The sequence below is a fragment of the Dipteris shenzhenensis genome, chromosome 9 (genome assembly GCF_047967505.1).
Source record: "Dipteris shenzhenensis isolate YYH24624 ecotype China chromosome 9, Dip_SZ_1.0, whole genome shotgun sequence".
In the NCBI taxonomy this organism is placed as follows: domain Eukaryota; kingdom Viridiplantae; phylum Streptophyta; class Polypodiopsida; order Gleicheniales; family Dipteridaceae; genus Dipteris; species Dipteris shenzhenensis.
Genome location: NC_141604.1, coordinates 45,827,783 through 45,849,783, shown reverse-complemented (window position 1 = coordinate 45,849,783; position 22,001 = coordinate 45,827,783). Strand labels below are relative to the sequence as shown.

The 22,001-nt window shown below is 42.3% G+C and overlaps 1 protein-coding gene and 1 pseudogene across 2 annotated transcripts in view; both read right to left on the bottom strand.

The window, feature by feature from the left end:
- Positions 1-1,911: 1,911 nt before the first annotated feature.
- Positions 1,912-4,858, bottom strand: LOC147898723 (uncharacterized; annotated as a pseudogene). The gene is made up of 7 exons (XR_015541590.1): positions 4,728-4,858; positions 4,507-4,638; positions 3,825-4,300; positions 3,351-3,739; positions 2,695-3,257; positions 2,133-2,593; positions 1,912-2,038 (listed from the first exon to the last, which is right to left on the bottom strand). The product of XR_015541590.1 is annotated as an uncharacterized LOC147898723 (transcript).
- Positions 4,859-5,648: 790 nt separating this feature from the next.
- The window catches only part of LOC147898721 (uncharacterized), a 36,948-nt gene continuing 20,595 nt past the window's right edge, over positions 5,649-22,001 (bottom strand). Inside the window, exons 4-5 of the mRNA XM_087379219.1 lie at positions 5,916-5,984; positions 5,649-5,812 (exon numbers count right to left, since the gene is read on the bottom strand). Of these exons, the coding sequence (XP_087235345.1) occupies positions 5,789-5,812; positions 5,916-5,984 (93 nt within the window). The 3' untranslated portion in view covers positions 5,649-5,788. The remainder of the gene's footprint in view (positions 5,813-5,915; positions 5,985-22,001) is intronic.

Here is a 22,001-nt window from a genome sequence, read left to right as displayed (position 1 = left end):
TCATACAAGGCCATGATCGCCCATTGAATCTCCCCATTGAATCCCAAGTCACGAAGTCGCTGGAAGAGTCTGAAACGCGGCACAGTGTCAAATGCCTTTCTGAAGTCCACGAAGCAACAATAGAGCCGTTGCTTACGTGACTTCGCCTCCTCAATCAAAGCCCTGAGTGTGAAGATATGATCTAGAGTCGAGTGCTCTGCACGAAATCCTGCCTGCCCTCTAGCTCTTGTGCCTGTCGCCTCGGCATGGTCATTTATATGTCCTTCTAGAATGGTCGCATAAATCTTGGCCATGACATGGCCAATCATAATGGTCCTGTAGTTCGACGCCTCCAAAGGATCCCCCGACTTGTGTACTATTAACGTCCACTGGAGACCAAAAGGTCTATGGGACAGCAAGAAACCCTCTAGTACATCTGCTTCAGGGAGGGCACATGGCAGCTCCCAAGGAGTGCAAAAAGCCACCCACATTATTTAGAGTATCTACATGATAGTCTGGGAGAGTAAACAGCCATACATCAGTTTAAGACTGAGAGTCTTTTGGTTTTGATTTGAACTCTTTGATTAGTGCTACGCCTTCATGGTAAACTGCCCATTTTCCATCTTCTCTGGCAGCCCTGACTTCAGCTAATTCAGTTGCCTTAAGCTTAAGTTGAGCTTGTGTAAGCTCCTCTACTATCCATACTTTGGTGCCCTTCAACTTGTAAGATTGTCGAAGAAGCCTGATCCGCATATCTTTTGATTTCAGTGTAAGGATTGCATGACCTTTACAGTGCAAAATAGAAGCTGGCCTGGAATCGTCGTCATCTAGCTCATCATCATCCACCCATTCAATGTTGGGCAAGCTTGCTTTGATCTTTGTCAATATTTCACTATATGTGTCCTCCTATTTGTACCAATCTTCTGGGAGTCCCCCTACTCTAATATTCAGTGCATTATCACATCTAGCTTCATGTTCTTTAATCTCTGCTTGAATATCAGACTTACATGCTTTGGTGTCCACTTCCACATGTCCACTTCCACAATCACTTCCTTCTTAGCAGTTTGTACTTCAGTGTGAACAAGATCTTTGACTGTAGAGACTAGCTGCGGGGTAGGGGGGGAATCCTTACAAGATTTACAGCCTCGTCAATTACTGCCTGCTTACCAAGCCCTTCCAGAATGTGAAGTTGAGCCTTTACTTCTGCCAGTTCCAATCGTAGCTCTCTCACTACCTGCTGCAGATAACTCTGAGCGTCTTGGTCTGAGCACATTTTTCTGAGCATGGCCTATATTGTGATTTCGTAGACAATTTTATCATAACATCACACACCCTTTAGTCATAAAACTACCCCACAAAGATACTATATACATTTAATTACATTTCTTTCCAATAGTATTTAGGGCTTATAAGATCCCTTTATTCACAAAACTACTTTTCATGTCTACTTCATTCAACACCCTCCACCTATATCATCCATCATTCATACTATCATGATAGATAGTGATTTATCGATGAAATGATTGCAAGTCACATGGTGAAGAATTTAGGGTGCAAATTTGCATGCATCTATGCCAAAACATTTATTAGTTGCATGAAGAAGATACTTTAAGATTCAATTCACCATGATGATCATTTGTACACAACTCATAGTTTGACATGCAAACCTTAACTAAGATATGACATGATTGTCACATCTCTAGCAAATAGAAAAAGTTTTATGAAACCAACATGCTCGAAATTGAATATGTGATATTGAGATTAATATTCATGGGTACTCACATGATGTACTAATAGTTCTTCAATATGATTACTATATCTCTAGCAAATGAAATAGGTGCAAGACACCACAAAAGTTATGCATGTTCAATACTAGGGCATCACAAGCAAAATGAATTGCTTGAAGGAAAAACTCATATCAAATCACTAGACTCAATCTTCTTTACTGATGTCATCCACATAGATATTGCGATGATGCCTTCTCTCTTTGATGGGGGCATTGAATGCAATGTCATTACACATCATCTCAGCCATAGCACCTGCATAAGAAGGCAAAAAGCTAAAATAGATCAATCAATATCAATGCCTCATTGATAATAATATTCTCCAACAAATAGGTTTAAAAAGATAAAACACGAGAGTAACATACTTACTAGTCATCTGGAAGATTAACAACCATTTCCACATCTTCGGAATCATTTAGAGTCCCATAGTTGCTTAACACATTTCCCTTTCCTTTCTGTCCATTCAAAAATGGTTGCAATATAGAATTGCAAATGTCAAGATCATTCTCAATAGATAAGCATGCTCTCCCAGAATGCACGCATGCTTTTTGCGTAGAACCAGTCCCAGCACCTAAGTCCACCACATGTCCAGAAATTGGACACAACAACTCCAAAAAGTACAACATCATGCATGGAGCCTTCTCCAATGCACCTCTCCATGGAATACTCTCTCCATGTTTTATAGTCTGCTCACTTGTTGGTAAATAATGATGAAACAAACTACTTCCAAAAGCAATGCCCAATTTGGTACCAACCACGGAAGCATTTCCAGGATTACAAACACAAGACATACCAGCCCGATGAAGAAGGCATAAAACCACAACATCCACCTAAAGACAAGAAAAGAATTAAACTTATGCTTAGTACAAGCCATTTCATTATACAAGAGCATAAATTCTTTCAACAGGTCATTGTAAGACAATTGTCTCACCTTATGATCAATACCACCAACTTTGATTGTACAATATGCATCCAAGCATTGCATGTACATTCGACATGCAAACTCCAATCTACTGATCCTAGCATAACGCTCAACCAAATGAAGAACATGAGGAGCACACATAACTAGGATCTAGCCATAATCTGAAATAATTGTGGCCGCTACTAGCAAGGAGTAGCGTACATGGTCCTCTGTTAATAAATTCCAAGATGGAGATGTGGAATCCTCTACTCCAAGAGCTTCTAGCTGTGTAGGCAGATCAAGAATGACAAAATCTGCCGCCCAAGCAACACTCTTACCATTTCTTGTTTTTCTTTCACCTCCAAGACCCACAAAGTATTCCTTCATGTCTATATAGGCTTGTGTGAAGTTTGAGACAGACAATTGCTTCCCAAACTCGACATAATCATAGCACCAAACCTTGCAATATGAAGCATCACATGTGCCACGCCGATTCAAAGTTAGAGAGGTCAATGGAATGTACAAAAAGCGGATAGACCTATCTTTCCATTTACATCCTTTCAAAATGGGTGTAGACTGCAGTACCTGCACATCTGTATCCACACCACATATGTAAAGACACAAAGTGATAACAACATATGTTACACAAACAAATAACAGCTTGAAAAAAGATCAAGAGAACTTACCATTATTAGTACCAGGATTTTTTGGTGGCCTACCACCCTTCTTTAGTTCCATACTTGAACCCTTATCCTTTTTAGTCATCTTCTCAAGTGTTTTTTGAACCTCAATGACTGCATCATCCTCGTGGACTGAATTTGAGCTTGATGAACCCATCTCTCCCTTTTTATACTGTGTGTACAGCTCTACCTCCTCCTCGATGCAACATCCTTTTTTCATATCGAGCCACCACGGGCAGTTCTTTCTCTCCCACTCAGAGAGCACTTGCTTCCCTTCTTTTTCTATCATGTTTTGAGAGTACATACAGAATTTTAAGTCCTGAATTTTTGTCCATACTCGACATATGGGCAACAATTTTTCAATCTTACCAACAGCTTTTAAGGATTGCAAGAATCTGCATACAATAAGAGTCTTAGTACAAAAGCAAAATACTTAAGGATGGATTTTTAATTGAAAAGGAAAAAACATGTATTGCTTACCTAAATACCAATCGTCGAGATGCCCTCGTCATCTCCATTTGTCCTGTTGCAGCTGTAGCAACAGTCATTGAATCCTTTAAATCTTCATAAAGTTCAAGTCTGTTCATTGCTTGTATTTCCCCAAAATACTCTCTCAACGTAGGATCTTGAGGAAGCACAAAGCTAGCTTGTTGACTAGCAACCAAGACTTGAGAGAGTAACCTCTCAGATTCACAAAGCAACTGATCCATCCATGCCTCTTTCGCCATCCACTTTATGAATTCTCTATCAGCTTTTGGCATCCCATAACTTGTTCTCAAATTTGAATCTGACCCTAAGATTCTGAGGGTTGCTAGTTGTGTCTCCTTTGAGACTTTTGCAATGGAGATGGTATACAACTTTTCCAATGTGACAATGGATGATTTATCATCAAATGGGAGGCTCCACAAGATATTAAACCAATCTTCACCATTTGTTGGTTTGACAATAGACAGAATCTACATATAAACAATACATGCAATCATCACACTCAACTGTATTTTGTGATCATACAATACATGCATATCCCATACCTTGATCATTTTCTAAACAAACATCATATTTACATCCTTTTTTAATATTATGAGTTCTTTCTCAATCTCAAAAAAGACTTGAACACTTTAAAAAATCAACTTTATGTTAAGAATCATTAAATTAACCATACCTTGATCATTTTTCGACCATACTTGAGATTCACATCCTTTCGAATACTTTTAAGTGCTTTCTCCATATTAGCAACACTCAAATTTGGCTGAAGTGCCTTTAGCTTTGCCTCATAATCTTGCTTGTATAGTGGCTAAAATATATTCCAAAGAAATGAATGAGTACAATGAATTAGTTAGTTCTAATTCAAAAGACATCCATGACAAATTGTATGAAACTTACTGCAAATACCATTCTCCCTAGCATCTGAGATGTCAAAGGATACCAAGTACTTGATCCTTTACTGCTTTCATTTGCCCTATGCTTTTCAAGTGTCTTTTTTTCTTCCTCAGAAAAAAGTGATAAGTACTCATTCTCATCACACGAACACATTGTCTTCGTGTTGTACAAATAATCCTTGAGATTTGTTTTAATAATTGCTGTTTCATTAAGGCTGAAAAATAAAAAATATATAGCTTCAAACATATTAAGAATTGTTCACAAAACCCTTAAAGCTCGAAAAAAGGTAACACATATAAGCAAGAACTCGCACTTACAGATTGAACCTTTGAAGAGCAGCTATTAGCTTCATTTCTGTTTCTTTCTCAGGAGTAATAAAACTTGCTAAAACTCGAATATGCCATGCCTTTGATGTCTTGAATTTCTCTTCAATTAGAGACATCCATGCAACAGTACGGTGATTCCCCTCCCACACAAAAAACATCTTTCGAGACAAAAATGACCAATCAGCATCATCAACAATCTGTGCCTCAAATTCTGCATTTACATCCCTCCAACAAGAATCCCATGATTGTTCAATTTCATCTGTCACCTCTTGTGAAACACCATCCGGAAGTGTTGTAGATAAAATAAACATTCCTTTCTGTTGAATATATTTTTCTGCCTCTAGAGCTTGCTTTAGGCTATCCATATCAGTTCGTAGGCCTCTCACTCTTGTGTTTACAACACAACGACATAATGGAATCAAGGAAGCAATCTTTCCATAATTGATTGCAAGAGATTCAATAACATCCTTCCCCTGGCCAATATCAAGTGCAGTAAGAGACTCTTGCTCAAACTCCTCATCCAGTTGTTTATCCTCTTTCTTTCTCTTCTTAGAAGATTCCTCCACAATTATAGTAGTGTCTTCAAAGTCTTCCATCTCCTTATCCTCTTCAACTCCAATTTCAACCTCTTTTTGAATCTCTAAATTTGGTGTAGATTCCACTTGCAAACTTCTCTTGCTACTTGTCCTTCCACCTCTCCTGCCTCCTCGTTCTCCTCTTCCACCTCTCCCCCTCCTCTCAGAAGTTCTTATTTTTACCATCCTGCCAATGTGACAAAAATGCATTTAAAAAAAGAAGTCATCGCATGGCATAGAATAGACTTACAAGGTCAATTAAGTCCCAGCATTACTTCAATAGAAAATACCTGAAGCTTGATCGTGATGCTGCTAATTGAAGCTGAACTTGACCAGATGATGGGGCTTGAGGAAACTAGCTAGACAACAAAAGCATACAAGGAAAAGTTATTAAGCATACAAGAACAAGTTATTAACCACAAAAGCGTACAATATCTCGGATATACTGTGTTGTGTCTCTCTTAATATATTTCTTCCATGGTTCTTAGCGAACCTCGCCGCCCCCAACAGAAATTGGTGTTACAAAGTGGTGCGAGGATCAAAATCCAAACAATGACAGATGAATTCTGTGCAGAAATCGGTGAGAAGAACTTACGACGTCGTGCGAGCATCAAAATGGAAGCAAAGGTAGATGAATTCCGTTGCAAAAATTCGCGGGCCGGAAAGGTAGGTGCAAGCAGTGATGGAGAAAGCGTGAGGCAAGGGAGGAAGGAGTGAGGCGAGGGAGGGAGGCGAGGTCAAGGGAGGGAGGCGAGGCGAGGGAGGGAGGGAGGCAGAGGAACAGAGAGGGAGGAAGGAGTGAGGCGACGGAGAGAGGGACACAGAGAGGGTACAGAGGCGAGGGAGGGAGGCGAGCCAGAGGGAGGGAGGGAGGCGAGAGAGGGAGGGAGCGAGGGAGGGAGGCGAGGCGACGTGAGGAAGGGAGGCGACGTGAGGGAGGGAGGGAGGGAGGCGACGTGAGGGAGGGAGCGAGGGAGGGCGGGAGGCGAGGGAGGAAGGAGCAAGGTGAGGGAGGAAGGAGGGAGGTGAGGGAGGGAGGGACACGGAGAGGGAGGAAGGAGGGAGGCGAGGGAGGGAGGGAGGCAAGCGACACAGAGAGGGAGGGAGGGAGCGAGGGAGGGAGGCGAGGTGAGGGAGAGAGCGAGGCAGAGGAACAGAGAGGGAGGAAGGAGCGAGGCGACGGAGAGAGGGACACAGAGAGGGTACAGAGGCGAGGGAGGGAGGCGAGGCAGAGGGAGGGAGGGAGGCGAGAGAGGGAGGGAGCGAGGGAGGGAGGCGAGGCGACGTGAGGGAGGAAGGGAGGCGACGTGAGGGAGGGAGGGAGGGAGGCGACGTGAGGGAGGGAGCGAGGGAGGCAAGAGAGGAAGGAGCGAGGCGAGGAAGGAAGGAGCGAGGAGAGGAAGGGAGGGACACGGAGAGGGTACAGAGGCGAGGGAGGCGAGGCAGAGGGAGGGAGGGAGGCGAGCGAGGAAGGGAGGCGAGGTGAGGGAGGGAGGCGAGGTGAGGGAGGGAGCGAGACAGAGAGGGAGGTGAGGGAGGGAGGCGAGCGAGGGAGGGAGGTGAGGGAGAGGGGCGAGTGAGGGAGGGAGGCGAGGTGAGGGAGGCGAGCGAGGGAGGAAGCGAGGGAGGGAGGGAGGCGAGGTGAAGGAGGGAGCGAGACAGAGAGGGAGGTGAGGGAGGGAGGGAGGGAGGGAGCGAGGAAGGGAGGAATGTGAGGAAGGGAGCGAGGAGCCAGAGGGACAGATAGAAGGCCAACAGACCCCTTTCGTCGACGAAAGGGGTCTATTGGCCTTTAATTTTCATAAGGGCTCTCATTAAAATTAAAGGCCAATAGACCCCTTTCGTCGACGAAAGGGGTCTATTGGCCTTTAATTTTCTTAAGGACTCTCTTGAAAATTAAAGGCCAATAAACCACTTTTGTTGACGAATGGGGTCTATTGGCCTTTAATTTTCACATTTGCAAAGCTCAAATAGTAGGATTGATATTTGTAGAAATTGGCATCCCTCTTCCATGATAAAGAACACCTTTGCTAGCAAGAGACTACCACATGTCCTCGACCGACCCAAGTACTTAACCTTGCCTCTTTATTAGCTAGCACTCCTTACCACACAAAAATTCATTTATTTTGTCGTCTTTATTATTTCAAATCATTACAATCAATGCGTTTATTTTATTCACCATGACAGGACGACATATTGGCTATAGAAATGCTACCAAACCATGATGTTAATAGGAACCATGACTTATAATGATTATCATACGAATTCGATTGCTAATGAGAATGCAGCAATGATGAGTGATCATCTAATTAAACATCATTAATGTGTGAGGGTTATAATTTTTCATAATTGTTTCTGAATATTATAAAAAATAGAGCCCAATAGATCCCTTTTATCGACATACAATTAAATATCTTTTTGATTAATATTTAATTAATGATAGAGGCCAATAGACCCCTTTAGGAGAAAATTAATGATAGAGGCTAATAGACCCCTTTTGTCCATGAAAGGGGTCTATGGGCCTCTATCTTTCATGAACCATTAATTAAATATAAAGGCCAATAGACCCCTTTCGTCAACGAAAGGGGTCTATTGGCCTCTATATTTAATTAATTATTAATGAAAGGTAGAGGCCAAAAGACCCCTTTCGTCGACGAAAGGGGTCTACGGGCCTCTATCTTTCATGAACCATTAATTAAATATAGAGGCCAATAGACCCCTTTCGTTGACGAAAGGGGTCTATTGGCCTCTATATTTAATTAATGGTTCATGAAAGATAGAGGCCCGTAGACCCCTTTCGTCGACGAGGGGTCTATTGGCCTCTATATTTAATTAATGGTTCATGAAAGATAGAGGCCCATAGACCCCTTTCGTCAACGAAAGGGGTCTTTTGGCCTCTACCTTTCATTATAATTGATAAAACATAGAGTCCAATAGACCCCTTTCATCGACGAAACAATCTTTTGACGAAAGGGGTCTATGGGCCTCTATCTTTCATTAATAGTTGATGAAAGATAGAGTCCAATAGACCCCTTTCATCGATGAAACAGTCTTTTGGCATATTTTTAACATCATAATTTATATTCAAAAGGTTAGAGATGTGCTGACCAACCATTTCTTGTTCACCACAATTATAATTTATATCTATCTATCAACTTTAAAATACTTAAATCAAATTGTCGGAATGAATATGTAGTAATTACGAAATGTCATTGCTAGCGAGAATGGCTTGCAATAACTCCCATACGTGTCAAAGAAAGGTTGGGGATTAAAAGGTCTAAGAGTCCATGGTATTATAATATTGTTGTTAGCAAATGATGGCTAAAATTTACATCATGGTTCAGTACCATTGTCACACTTGTGCCGACTTTCACAAAATCTATCTTACAAAGCTGTGAGTATAAACAATGGGCAGTGTGTGCAAAGCATTTGTGAGCAACTTTTCTTGCGGCAGACTCTTGTTTCAAATGAGTTCTTGAAACGAACACTCTGCTCTTGATCTCACCCTTTGGACTTCATCTCATTGAGTTGCACAGCTCAACCATTCCGTTCTAGTGGAATCTGTCACAATTCAGAATGAGGATAGATCTTTGCATATGTTTGTTCGCACTTCCGTAGGTAGAGAAGTGTTGTCAGAGATGGTGCTTGCTAGCCATTTTCAATTCACACTTGGGTCCATATTTGTCCATCAGCACTTTGGTGATAATGGGTCTGATTTGACAATGGAGCTGCAATACGAAGTCCATGACGATGGATACAAAATGTTTCACCTTGATGCGCAGTTTGGTGATATTTTCACCGTGAAGGGAGAAAGATTCAAGCTTGATGACAATGAGCTTCTGAAGACTCTAGTGCACGAAAACAAAAAAGATTTCTACTCTGTTTGCAACAAAAATGATGAGGCAAGGAAACATGATTCAGCTAACAACATTGAGAATGACAAACAACATAGTGTCATTGAGATTATTATGCAACTACCTATAAAGAATAGATTGCGTGAGGCCTATGAGAAGGTTGAAATGCACGTCACTGTGGATGAGTTGCCTTCTACTTATGATGGTGATGTTTTCTTTGAGTTACCAGCTACTTCAATGAAACATCGCACAAAAGGTACGGAGTTAAAATTTGATGGTCATCTTTGGAGTGATCCTATTACAACAAATATAGTATTTCCTGGTGTGGTTCGTAGAAAGAAATGTGGAGGTCACCTCTATTGTATAAATGCAACTTGTGGTTATAAAAAAAGAATTGGGATAGAGAATGAGACATAATGGGATGGGAGATTGATTAGAGTGGCCCCAGAAAATGTGTCAATTGAATCATATGGCTCCTTATCATGTATACATTGTGGTCGTCCACCAATTTGCTTGGAGAGATGTTACTGTGAAATGTTACTCTGCATGCCAGAAGATAGAGATGGTGTGAATCTTACTCGTGCAGTCATACACCATGGCCATCATAATCATCCCATTGGAGATGGTTTGACTAGGAGAAACAAGGATGCCATTAAAACCAAAGTTTCTGAAATGGTGAGGACTAGTAGTGCTGTATCCCCTAAAGGGATACAAAATATAGTTGTCCAAGACATTATTATGGAAACTTTATTGTCTAAAAAAGTGCAAGATGGGATTAAGATGTCGGATGTTGAGCTACAAGATTTTGCTAAAACAATGTGAACCTTTGCTCGACAAAAGAAGGTAATTACCATAATATTTGTTATTACATTGGTTTCTTAAATTATGTTATTGACAATGAATATTGACCAACTTTATGTCTGTGTATAGATTATCAAGATGGATTGAGGAGGGTCGACGTGACTCTCGACCTGTGTCAGATGGGCTAGATGGAATTTTATACTTGAAAAGACATTGTAGATATAATTATTTCCAAAGTGTAGTGTTTCCTGGACAATTGCAACATAGTTCATTCAGCAAGTGTCATGTATTTAAAATGTCTACCCAAGGTTCTGGTTCAGGGGTTGATTTGGTAAATAAAATGAGACCTGGAGGAGAACTGGGTCATTGTTGGGTGTTGTTTGATTTTGTGAAGCGAATGAAACATTGGACTACCATGGCTTGCCATGTGTATAATCCTTTTATCCAAGAGTTGCAAACAATTGCAACTTGTGACTTCAAGGTGGAAGATACTGACGCACAGATTCTATTTTGGGATACTCTCAACAAAGTAATGGTTTCAGAAGGGTTTGACCATGCTGAATTCAAAGGGTTCATGGAAGATGAGGCCCAAGCCAACTGGAGAGCTGTACGTGCCACTTTCAATGGTGGCCCTGACAATATAATGGAAGGGAAAGAGCATTCTTGCCTTTTCCATTGGGAGCAAAGTCTTCATTCCCATGCAAAGGCATGTATAAAAGTTGGCAGCCAAGAAAGAAAGTTTATTAAAGTCTTCAGAAGACCGATAGGTCTATGAGACTGTGAAAATCCTGATACAACGAGCTGTGGTAGTGGAGTTACTAAACGAGCATCCATACCAATGCAAAATGCAAGATGCCAAAAATGCAGAATGGCAGTACTAAGTCCTAAGTACAACATAGTCATGTCGGTGGTCGACTATATATCAATCTCAGCATCATCATCAATATCATCATCATCCCCAGCAACAACATGGATGAGACAGTGGAGGCATGAAGTCGGCAATAGAGTGCTGTCGGCCACTCAGAGTTGCGGTCCTGGCACGTCTCTTGGTCGTAGCTCTACGTCTAACCAGGGCTACTGTGACCCCCGTCGGTCGGGCTCCAACTCTAAACAAGGAGGGGATGTCTCCAAGTGTGATCTGTGTGTCGACCCTCTGTTTGAGCTGTCGGGTCACGGGCTCCGGATCACGGTCATGTCGAGGCCTCGTCTCGTTGGGATCCATGTGATCTAGCTGAAAGAACTCCGTGATAGAGCTCTGAGAGAGATCAATCGAGGAAGAAGTCTGCTCCTGTCTCCGTGCTCGGAGTATCCTCTCGCGGTGTCTAAGTGCCTCATGAATGAAACCTGCCAAACACCGCTGGTCTGGGTAGGAGAGGAAATGGGCTAAAATCCCATAACTATCTCTGAAGAGGCAGTGGAAACGTCCTCGGATCTCATAGTACACAGGACACCTGAAGATGAAATGCTCCTCTGTCTCAACCTCCTGTATGTCACATAGTGTGCATATGCGCCGCTCCCTGGGTAGTCGCTCTACTCTGCCGCTCTCGATGCGAAGTCTGCGTGAAGAGACCCGGAACTGCCCAAGAGAGATCCTCATCGAGTGGGGTAGGTGAATTTGTGTGTATCTTGGTGGGTCAATGAAACCCTCCGCTGTGATATGTAAGAAGTGATCTCTGTAGAAGCTAAGCTTCACTGGGAGTTCACTCGGTTCCAATCAGGTCCGAAAAGTATGTAGCTATAGTAGATCCTCACGGATAACCTGGTTGACCTCGTGTGATAAGAGGGGAGAGAACGGAGCATCCATGCTATACTGGAAGGGAGATAGTCTATCCATGTGGAGCCCCAATCGCTCAAACCATCTCTCTGTATGTGCATACCAGCACCTCTGATCTCCTCCTGCTGCAAGTGCCATAGAAGAGGATAAAGCTATCCATGGTAGCCTGCTACGCCCCGAGGTATAATCCCCATATTCCCTAACTCGGTACAGATATGTGATGACCTGAAATGCAGCATCTAGCTGTAAGGGGGTGACCCAAACTCAGCCTGAATGATCTGCTGAGGAACGGATGACTTACCACGAATCATCTGTGATAGCATGAGAACTTGTAGCCGCTCCACACGGGCCCACTCTGTATCCGACAAGTCTAGTCCCCAACAAGGACTGCCGTACATCCCCGCTGGGCGAGCCAAGGAGTCAAAAAGCAACCCCTTGGTGCGTGGATCCTGAAAGTGTGAGCGGAAGCACTATCTCTCTAGCCTGGCCAATGAGGCATACCCTCTACTCAAGCGTGCTTGCATCGCGGCTCTCATAGTGAAGCTCGGTCCGGAGAAGATAACCCCAAGATAAGTGTATGATGAAACTATCTCAACAGATGACCCCGCAAATGTGAACTGCTCCTGACGCATGATGGCTCGAGATGTACTGAAGATCATGACCTTGGTTTTACCCAGGTTGACCTTCAAATCATGGGACTCACAAAAGGACTGTAGTGTCACAATCTGTGACGTATTCCTTGCTCTATTTCTAGACTTATGGATGGTTTGATGAATGGACACTTGTGGAAGGGTATGCCCTTTCGACGGGACACTTCCTATGAGGCACAACCCTTGTTCTTTCGACAGGACACTTCCTATGAGGCACAACCCTTCACAAGAGACACTCTATTGAAAAGACATTCCTATTGTAATGTACCCTCTCATCAAGGGTCACACCCTTCACAAGGGGTACACACCTCTTCATGCACATACCCTTTGGAGTACACACCTTTTCATGTGTGACTCTTCACTCTCTATATAAGAGAGGCCCAATTGTATGGATGACACAACTACAGATACACTATAGACATTCAAGCAATACAATTATTCCTTGTTCTCTGCTATCTCAATCTCCTTTCTGTTCCTTCGCACATTTCTCAATATAGTAAATCTAGGATTTCTTACATGTAGTGCATCTAGGTGTCTCTGAAGCCCCTCTGACAAAAGAGCCACGTCATCTGCATAGAGAAAAATCTGGATCAGCGTGCCCGTAAGAGAGCAACCTACACCCCCCTGTGTCTGCATCACTATCTCAAGCTCGTCAATGTAGACACCAAACAAGGTAGGCGACAAAGGACACCCTTGTTTGACCCCGATGGTACTCATGATCTCGTCTGTCCACCCGGATCCTACCCGAACTGTGCCAGAAACTCTCGTAAAGTGCCATGACAGCCCAAATGATCTCCTGGTCATAAACCAAGTCCTGTAGGCACCGAATGAGGCGGGCTCTCGGGACCGTGTCAAATGCCTTGCGAAAATCCACAAAGCAACAATAAACCCTCTGCTTCCGTGATCTCGCCTCCTCGATGATACATCTGAGCGTCAGAATGTGGTCCATGGTTCCATGATCACGCCGGGAATCCGGCCTGTCCTGCTGCTCTGAGTCCTCGACACTCTGCAAGTCTACTAACCTCGAAGTCAAGTACTGATGCATAAATCTTGGACATGACATGTCCAATCATAATGGTCCTGTAGTTCTCCGGGCTCATGGGATCCCTTGCCTTGTGGATGGGTGAGATAGTGTTAATGGTCCAAGTGTGTGGAATCCCAAACAAACCGCTTCATTAAAAAGCTTTGCTAAGATCGGGGCTAGGAGGTTAATCCCATATGCAATGAACTCAGTGCATAGTCCCTCATGATCCTTCGCTCGGCCATTATGAAGTTTCATTACAGCATCCTTTAACCCTCCTCTAGTGAAGAGGGTGCAGGATGTGGGACGAGGCAAGTGTGAGAGACTAGGGACTGGCTGATTTGGGATGTCATAAAGTGTGCGTGCATAATCAAACCAGATCTGGGTGTCAGTGAGTGACAGAGGGGACCGTCCTTCTAGAAATCTCCGCCAGAAGTCCTTAGAGTTGTTGCTAAACAAAATGTTCAGTAGCTCCTCCTCGTTTCGACGAACGAAGTCTAGTTTCTTCCTTCGTACCAGTCTACGGTATTCACGTAGCATATCTGGTGCGCTCGGAAGACTGTTTTTTGTTTCAAATCTGAGTTGACGGCGTAAGGCCTTACACTCATCATCATACCAACTATTACAGGGTACGGTTCCAGGGGGTGGTGGGCGGGTGGAGCGGGTGGTGTGGGGAAAGGCGTGGATGGCAGCCTCGTGTAGTGAGCGGGTAACAAGGGCAGCACGATCCTCTAAAAGGGGTATGAAGTCAATATAAGCGAGAAGTATGTACAGACGGCCAGAGTCAGAAGGTGAGTGATCCCGATCAAAGCGTATATCGTGGTAGGTAGAGGAATTTAAAATCCGATGTCGACGCTGGAAGGATGCCTCTACAGAACAAGCTGCAGAAGTCGAAATGAGAAGCCTAAGGGCATGGTGGAATGCAGGCCATGCAAGTGATTCAGACTTGCCACGGCTTGAAACTTGGTTTGCATGGTGGCATGCTAGGATTTCCCATTGGGGCCACTACATTATAGAGGTTGGTTTTGTATTTCTCTTGAATTTTTTTTAATCATGTTTATAATGTAATTTTGCCATTACAATATCTCTGCAATGCTTGGTTTGCAGAGTATGTTAGATAACGAGAAGTACTTGATACCTCGAACAAATCTAGCAGAGTCTATTCATGGTAGTTGGAGGGCTGGATTGAACCATGTCAAATATGTTGGTCTCTACAATGCCTCTATTAGTGACCTCTCAAATGCAATTTTACAAAGCTCTAGATACACATCTTTTTTGAAGGGCCAGTTCATCGGAAGTGGGCCGAGTCTAGAGACCTTAAAAAAATGATATTCAAAATCTCGGATTGACATTAGTGCCAAAACAGTTGTTGATCTAACAAGTAATGTTACAAAGGAAATGGGTGTTGTATCTGAAGTATGTTTTAATGATGGAGATGACAAGACTGTGCGAAGGAAAAGGCCAAAGTCAATGCCTTCAAATATATGTGAGAATGATAGTCACCGCCCTGAGTACAGTTATGCAAATAAGAAAAGATACTCCATGTCTTCAAAATCTAGTACTAAATTTGCAACAGAGAGTTTTGAGGATGATGATTCCAAGAGTGTACAAGAATATGAAGTGCATGATGCAAATTGGGCATTACGAAGAGTTCCTGTAACAAGCCAAGTCCGTTGCCAAGCTTGGCTTGAACAAGGAGGAAAATGTAACAAGCTTGTCAATATAAAGGATCGTGAAAATCGACGTGGAGTTGTTGCACCATCATTCTTTGGGAGGATTCAAACACCAATTGGAGTGCGCTCCCAAATGATTTGGTTTTGTGGAAATGATGTAACCCACACGTGGAAGCCATTAACTAGCATTACAGGTATTCAAGGACCATCACCAGGAAGATGGAAGGTTCAATCAGGAACATCCTTGACAAGTGTAGAGATTGCCAGGTTGACAAGCTCGGGGTTTGTCATATTAGGAGTGTCAACTCCGATGGTGGGTGCAAGTTGTGCTTCACCAATTCAAGCCCATGATGAAACAATAGTATTGCATGAAGATCGACCTCGGCGTCGAGATGGCAAAGCAATCAGATGACGAAATAAAATCTCCAAAGAAATGAAAAATAGAATTCAGAGATCATTGGTCATGAAATGCATTGTTAAGGACGCAACAGTCGTGAAGGCCATGGAGCATGCTGAGTTCATTGTTTCTACAAAAGGATCAATGCAAAAAGGTATTGAATACAAGGTTGACATTTCTCCATTTTCTTCTTGCAATTGTGAAGACTTCATTGGACGATCATGCAAATTGGATGCCTATATTCCATGCAAACATATTTATTTCATCTTCCTTTCATACCTTGGATTGGATAGCAGAAATAATATGTTTGTTCACCAAGCCACCTTGACTAAAAAAGAGATATTCTAGGCATTGTCCCGCATGCCTTGAGGTTTAGTTTTTGGAGACTGTACTTTCATGATGGTCAACAGAAAATGGAAGGGTCTTTCCATGAGGATTTTGAATCACAAAAATAGTATTTTTTTGAAGACTGAACCTTCATGATGTTGAATACAAAATGAAAAGATATTTATAATAATCCTTTTTTCCATGAAGATTTTGAACCACAAGAACAATGTTTTTGGAGCCTTTTGCATTTCTCCTTGTGTAAATTTTTGGTTTGTTTCTCTACTTGTTGATAATTTTGGCAGGACGCTTTGTAGGATGATTTTGCAATCACAAAACTTTCAATATGTCTTTTATGTGATAAATCATGTCTTCATTTATAGTGATGTAGGTTGGAAACTTATTTGAAATAACATGAACTCAACACAACTAGTAGCAAAATACCAAACTATGAGTATAAAATATTGACTTAAAATTTGGCTATATTTGTTACATTTCCTTTTGTAGCTTGGATTGAATATAAGAAATCCTTTTTCCCATAAGTAATTTGAACCACAAGGATAGTGTGCTAATTATTCTCCACTTGATAATTGTGGTAGGACATTTTGAAGGATGATTTTACATCACAAAAGTTTGAACATGTCTTCTATGTGATAAATCATGTCTTCATTTTCATTTGCATAGGTTAAAAACTTATTTGAAATAATATGAACATGTATTGGAATATACAACAAATAACAAAATAGAAAATATTGTGAGTGTATTTGACTTAAAATTGGGCTATATTATTTACATATTACTTCTATGGATAGAAAAGATAATATTTTTTGTTACCAAGCTAACTTGAGTACAAAAGAGATCTTCACAACATTATCTTACATGCCTCAAGGCCTGATTTTTGCAGATTGCACACCTTCATGATGTTGAACAAAATTTGAAAGGACTATTATAATAATACTTTTTACCATGGAGATTTTGAACCACCAAAATAATGTTTTGGAGTCTTACCAGATATACAACATTACCAACCTCAGCAGTGAAAAACTTTGACCAGGTTAGCCACTGATTACCACCTGTTCATTGTAATCTCATGCAGATGGTACCATCTTTGGACTGAGGTAGGTGAATCTATTTGGGGACAGACACTCATGCACCTCCCTACCCCCCAGCAAAATGATGGGTTCCCATCAAACACAAACTCTTAGATCTCTCTCCCAAGATGTGCATGCAAGTGCTAACAAAGGCGAGCACAAATCTGGAGATGACTCAGCAAGATAGGCTAGCAAAATTCTATTTCCATGCTCCACAAACTGTGGAGTGGTCTAATACAAAAGTGTCAAAATCTAGTACAAAAGTTCATTACTCCTTATGGAAACTTTGAGCTATTTCTATACTTCATACTTGATAATTGTGATAATTATGATGGGACGCCTTGTAGGATGATTTTACAATCACAAAACTTTCAACGTGTCTTGTACGTGATAAATCATATCTTCATTTGTAGTGATGTAGGTCGGAAACATATTAAAATTGTTAATATAGAATAATTAGAAAACTATGAGTGGAAAATATTTTGACTTAAAATTAAGCTAGTGTAACAAAGATGCAGAATACTGGATTTTGCTGAGGTCGAACGTAATCTCTTTTTTTTTTGTGGACTATACATAACTTTTAATCAAAAAAGGGGTCTAGCAACTTCAAGATTTGTTTTTTGGTTATTGGTTGTTGTGGTTTATTAGTTTACAAGGATAACCACTTCTTTTATTGAGCAATATGGACCCTTCATTTACAAAACGGTTTCATAATCATGGCCTCATTTCATGAACTTCAAGAGTAAGAAAACTTGTTTAGTCAGAAATGAGAATATCCATTTCTTTTATTAAGCAATATGACCCCTTTATTCACAAAAGGGGTCCATACACTTAGATTGCTTTCATAAACTTTGACACAAAAAAACTACATTTTTATCCAATTTGCTCAAATGCTCAGATGGTTTTGCTCAAAAATTGGAAATCCCCTTGCCCAAGGATGGGTCGTTTTGAGCCTTCTTGTTGGTAATTCCGTTCAAATGGAGAGAGAGAGAAAGGGACCTCAAAATGCGTGATGGGATGGAGAGAACGAGACGTCAAATCTATACACCAATGTTGAATGTAGAGGAGAGGAGAGAAGGGTGCATGGTTTGTGCCACGTGGCACATTTTCCCCTCCTTCATTAAAGTCCTAACCCACTACAACCAATGACACATAACTCTAACCCTCCTTACCAATGACACATTGGTTTCCCTTGGGCCTAACCCTCTTGACCTTGCCTTGGCCTAGCACTTGGGCCTAGTGGGTGCACCTAGGCATTGGATGCATACCTAGGGACTTCTAGGAATTATCACTTCCCCTAGTCTAGTCCCCCAAGCCAAAGGTAGTCACGGTTATAAAATTCATGTCCCCGTGACATACCCTTCTCTTGAGACAGCAAACTACCCAATTTGCTACTAACATTTACAACAAATAAATAACAATGAAAGAAGCATGAATACCCCATACCAGATAATACATGATCTGCAATATACAACCAGCAATGATGATATGGTCTAGGGGAGCGCGCGATTCCATCCATATATCAATGCATCATCTGTGTGGAGGGACTGATACACTCATCATAGAGGTCCCGTGGTAGAAATACTATCAGCAATTAGTACCTCGGGTGAGACTTGCAGTGTCACCAAGCGACCTCTACATACATGAGCATGTCCGTCCTCAAGGGGTGGAGGTGTTACCCCCTCTTGAGCATCAAGCAATGCTCCAGACCTCTGCTCTGTTTAGCCTGAATGAACCTGCATCGCAATGGACTCAAGCTAAAATGCTTCCAAGTAGAGCTGCAATACCTTAGGTGAATCTGCCACTTCACATTCCTCCATCCACTTAGCATCCAGTGCTGAAAAGTTTTGAAACTTCACCAAATACCGTCCGGCAACTCTGCCTTTGACTTTCCTTTCACGATGTGCCAAGATCTGTTCTGGAACCAAGATCTCATCGAGTTCTTCCACTTCACGCTGTTACTCATCAAGCATCTCTTCAGGCACATCTCCTTGGAAAGGTTTCAACAAACTCACATGAAAGGCGTTATGAATTGTCCAATGTTGTGGTAGCTTCAGCCTGTAAGCTACATCATTTATCTTCTGCAAGACTTGGAACCATCCATAGTACCGCACTTTCAGTTTGGTGTACACCTTATCCTTGCCTTTCATACGCTTAAGTCTTGCTTTCTGAAAACACAGCAACACCCAATCATCTTCTTTCAAAACCAACTCACGCCGGTGACGATCGGCTGCTCGCTTCTACTTTTCCTGGGTTTTCTGGAGGGCTTCCTTCACCTTCTTATAGGCTGCATCCAAACTTTCCACATACTGATCTATTTCAAAGATCTTTTCTTTCGTGTGCGAAACAGGAGGTACCTTTCTTTCACCCTCTATTATTTCAAAGGGCGCTTTCCCTATGGAAGAATGCACTATATTGTTGTACGCAAACTCAACCAATAGCAAAAATTGTTCCCATTTTGTTTGCTGGTCTAAAACATAGCATTTCAAAAGATCCAAGGCAATAGAATTTGCCTCTTCTGACTGTCCATCTGACTGTGGGTGGAAAAAGGATAAGAAATTCAGCGTAGTGCCCATGTTCTCAAAGAGATCTCTCCAGAAAAGGCTGGTCATACGGGGGTCTCAATCATTGACAATGGATTGAGGCATCCCGTGATGTTTAAAAATATAAGACATGGGAATAGTCTCGCCACCTGATCTGCTGTAATTTTCTTCTGCACTGGAATAATGTGGGCCTATTTGATGAATCTGCAAATTATGGTCCAAATACCATCATGACCTGACGGTATACGAGGCAGATCAAAATGAAGTCCATGGCAATGCTTTGCCAGGGTCTATCTAGAATAGGCAATGGCTGTAGCATCCAGCCGGCTTCAGCCTGTCATATTTCACCTTCGACAAGTGATGCATGTTCGCACAAATGCCTCAACATCTTTCCGCAAAGCTGGCCAGTAGAAGAATTGCTCCACGCCTTTGACTGTGGCTTCAATGCCTCTATGTCCTGCATATGGTGGGGGCATGACTCTCCATCAAAACCTTTGGCCTCAACTGCTTTGTGACACAAATTCTACCATGCATCATCAGAAAACCATCCTTAAGCATAAAGTGCTCATGTCTTTGGCCCTCAGCCAGCTGATCATAAATCCTTGCAAAGTCATCATCATTGGCATATTGATCCTTCATGGCATCAAGTTCACCGTGGTATGCAATGGTGACAGCTGAAACTTGCACATCGGTAGTGACAGGATTGAAGCATAGCTTTTCCTTAAGCTCTTCAAAGGCTGCAATTTCTTTAGTACCCCACCTGAAAGACACTCCTTTCTTCTGTAGGGCATGAGGGGGTGATGCTATCTCTGCAAAGTAGCGGATAAACCGCCTATATAGCCTGTAGTATGAGCATAACTTCATGGATATTCTTTAACTGTGGCCAATTCCTTATGGCTTCCACTTTGGAAGGATCCATCCTGACTCCATCTGTGGATATTATGTGTCCAAGAAAGTGGATCTCATGAATCAAGAATTCACTCTTCTTGGCATTATAAGCAACTTATGCTTCCTAAGCTCTACAAAAACAATTGCCAAGTGCTCTTTGTGCTCAGCCTCGTTCTTAGAGAACACTTAGTGGGCTCTTCAAACCTCCTGAACTTTCTAGGGGTTTCCTGCCCACGGCCCTTAAATTTTTGAGCTTCCTGGTTGCTGCCCTTGAACCTTGAAGTCTTTCCTTGCAAGACGACATTAGCCGTAGTGGCATTTTCAATAGGCCGAGACATGTTAGAAACTTTTGTTTTGGTGCATTAGTCCCGGATTTCCTTTGGCAGCCCACAACAATACTTCTCAATCTGTTCGGACAGCTCCACATGCCTGTAAGAACTCATGGGTAGCAATGATTCCCTAAACTTCTTATTATGCTCTTCCAAGTTCTTACAATTGGCTGCATCTAGCTTGTGGCAGGCCGTCATAGTTAAATATCACTTAGAAACAACTTTGAAAACACTAGAAGGGAGGCTAGAGCGCCCCTGCTCAGAAACCAAATGCAAGAGATGCAGATTGGCCCCAACTACTTTGGTGCCCCTTTTGGGATTTATTTAATTCTTCAGGCAATGATAATTGTGCAATTACATCAAGGCCTCACCCTTGCACTCTACTACACTAGTAGTCCACTGCCCAAGCCAATACTTGGCATCAAAATGCATCCAATCCCAAGTCTCACTAGAACCCAACTGCCAAGGCAAGGCTGAGGCATTCCACACTGACTGTGCCCCATTGAAAGTGATAATGCATCAACACCAGTCCCAGAAAAAGCTCAAATTGTCTCAAGGTATGAGAAAGCAACACACTATCCCTGTGGCTCCTTCCTAGGCACACCCACTGTGGTGGCTGAGTGAGTGATTACAGCTTGTATGGCCTAGAGAGAACCTCGAACCAAACAAGAGCAATAACAAACCTTAAAAATGATATATGGAATCCAAAAGGAAGTCAGAATGATTGTACCTGCTGTCCTTGGAAGAGGGGCGAGCGTTGTCCTCACACCTATCCTCTGTCCAGGCCCCCAGCAATGCACAGATGGTTCCTATAAAGTATACTTAGTAGGATGTACATTTGCTGCAAGTAGACATTGCCAAATCTTTCGATACTATACAATGGGATTTTATCTCGCAAACCATGCAACCCTTGGGATTTGGGCATAGAATGTCAGGGTTCTTCTATCCGCCCCTTATGCCTGGCCGATAGTTATGTGGCTAGTTTGTACAGGGTTTCGATGCCTCCTCCTTGGATTTCACATCATGGAAAC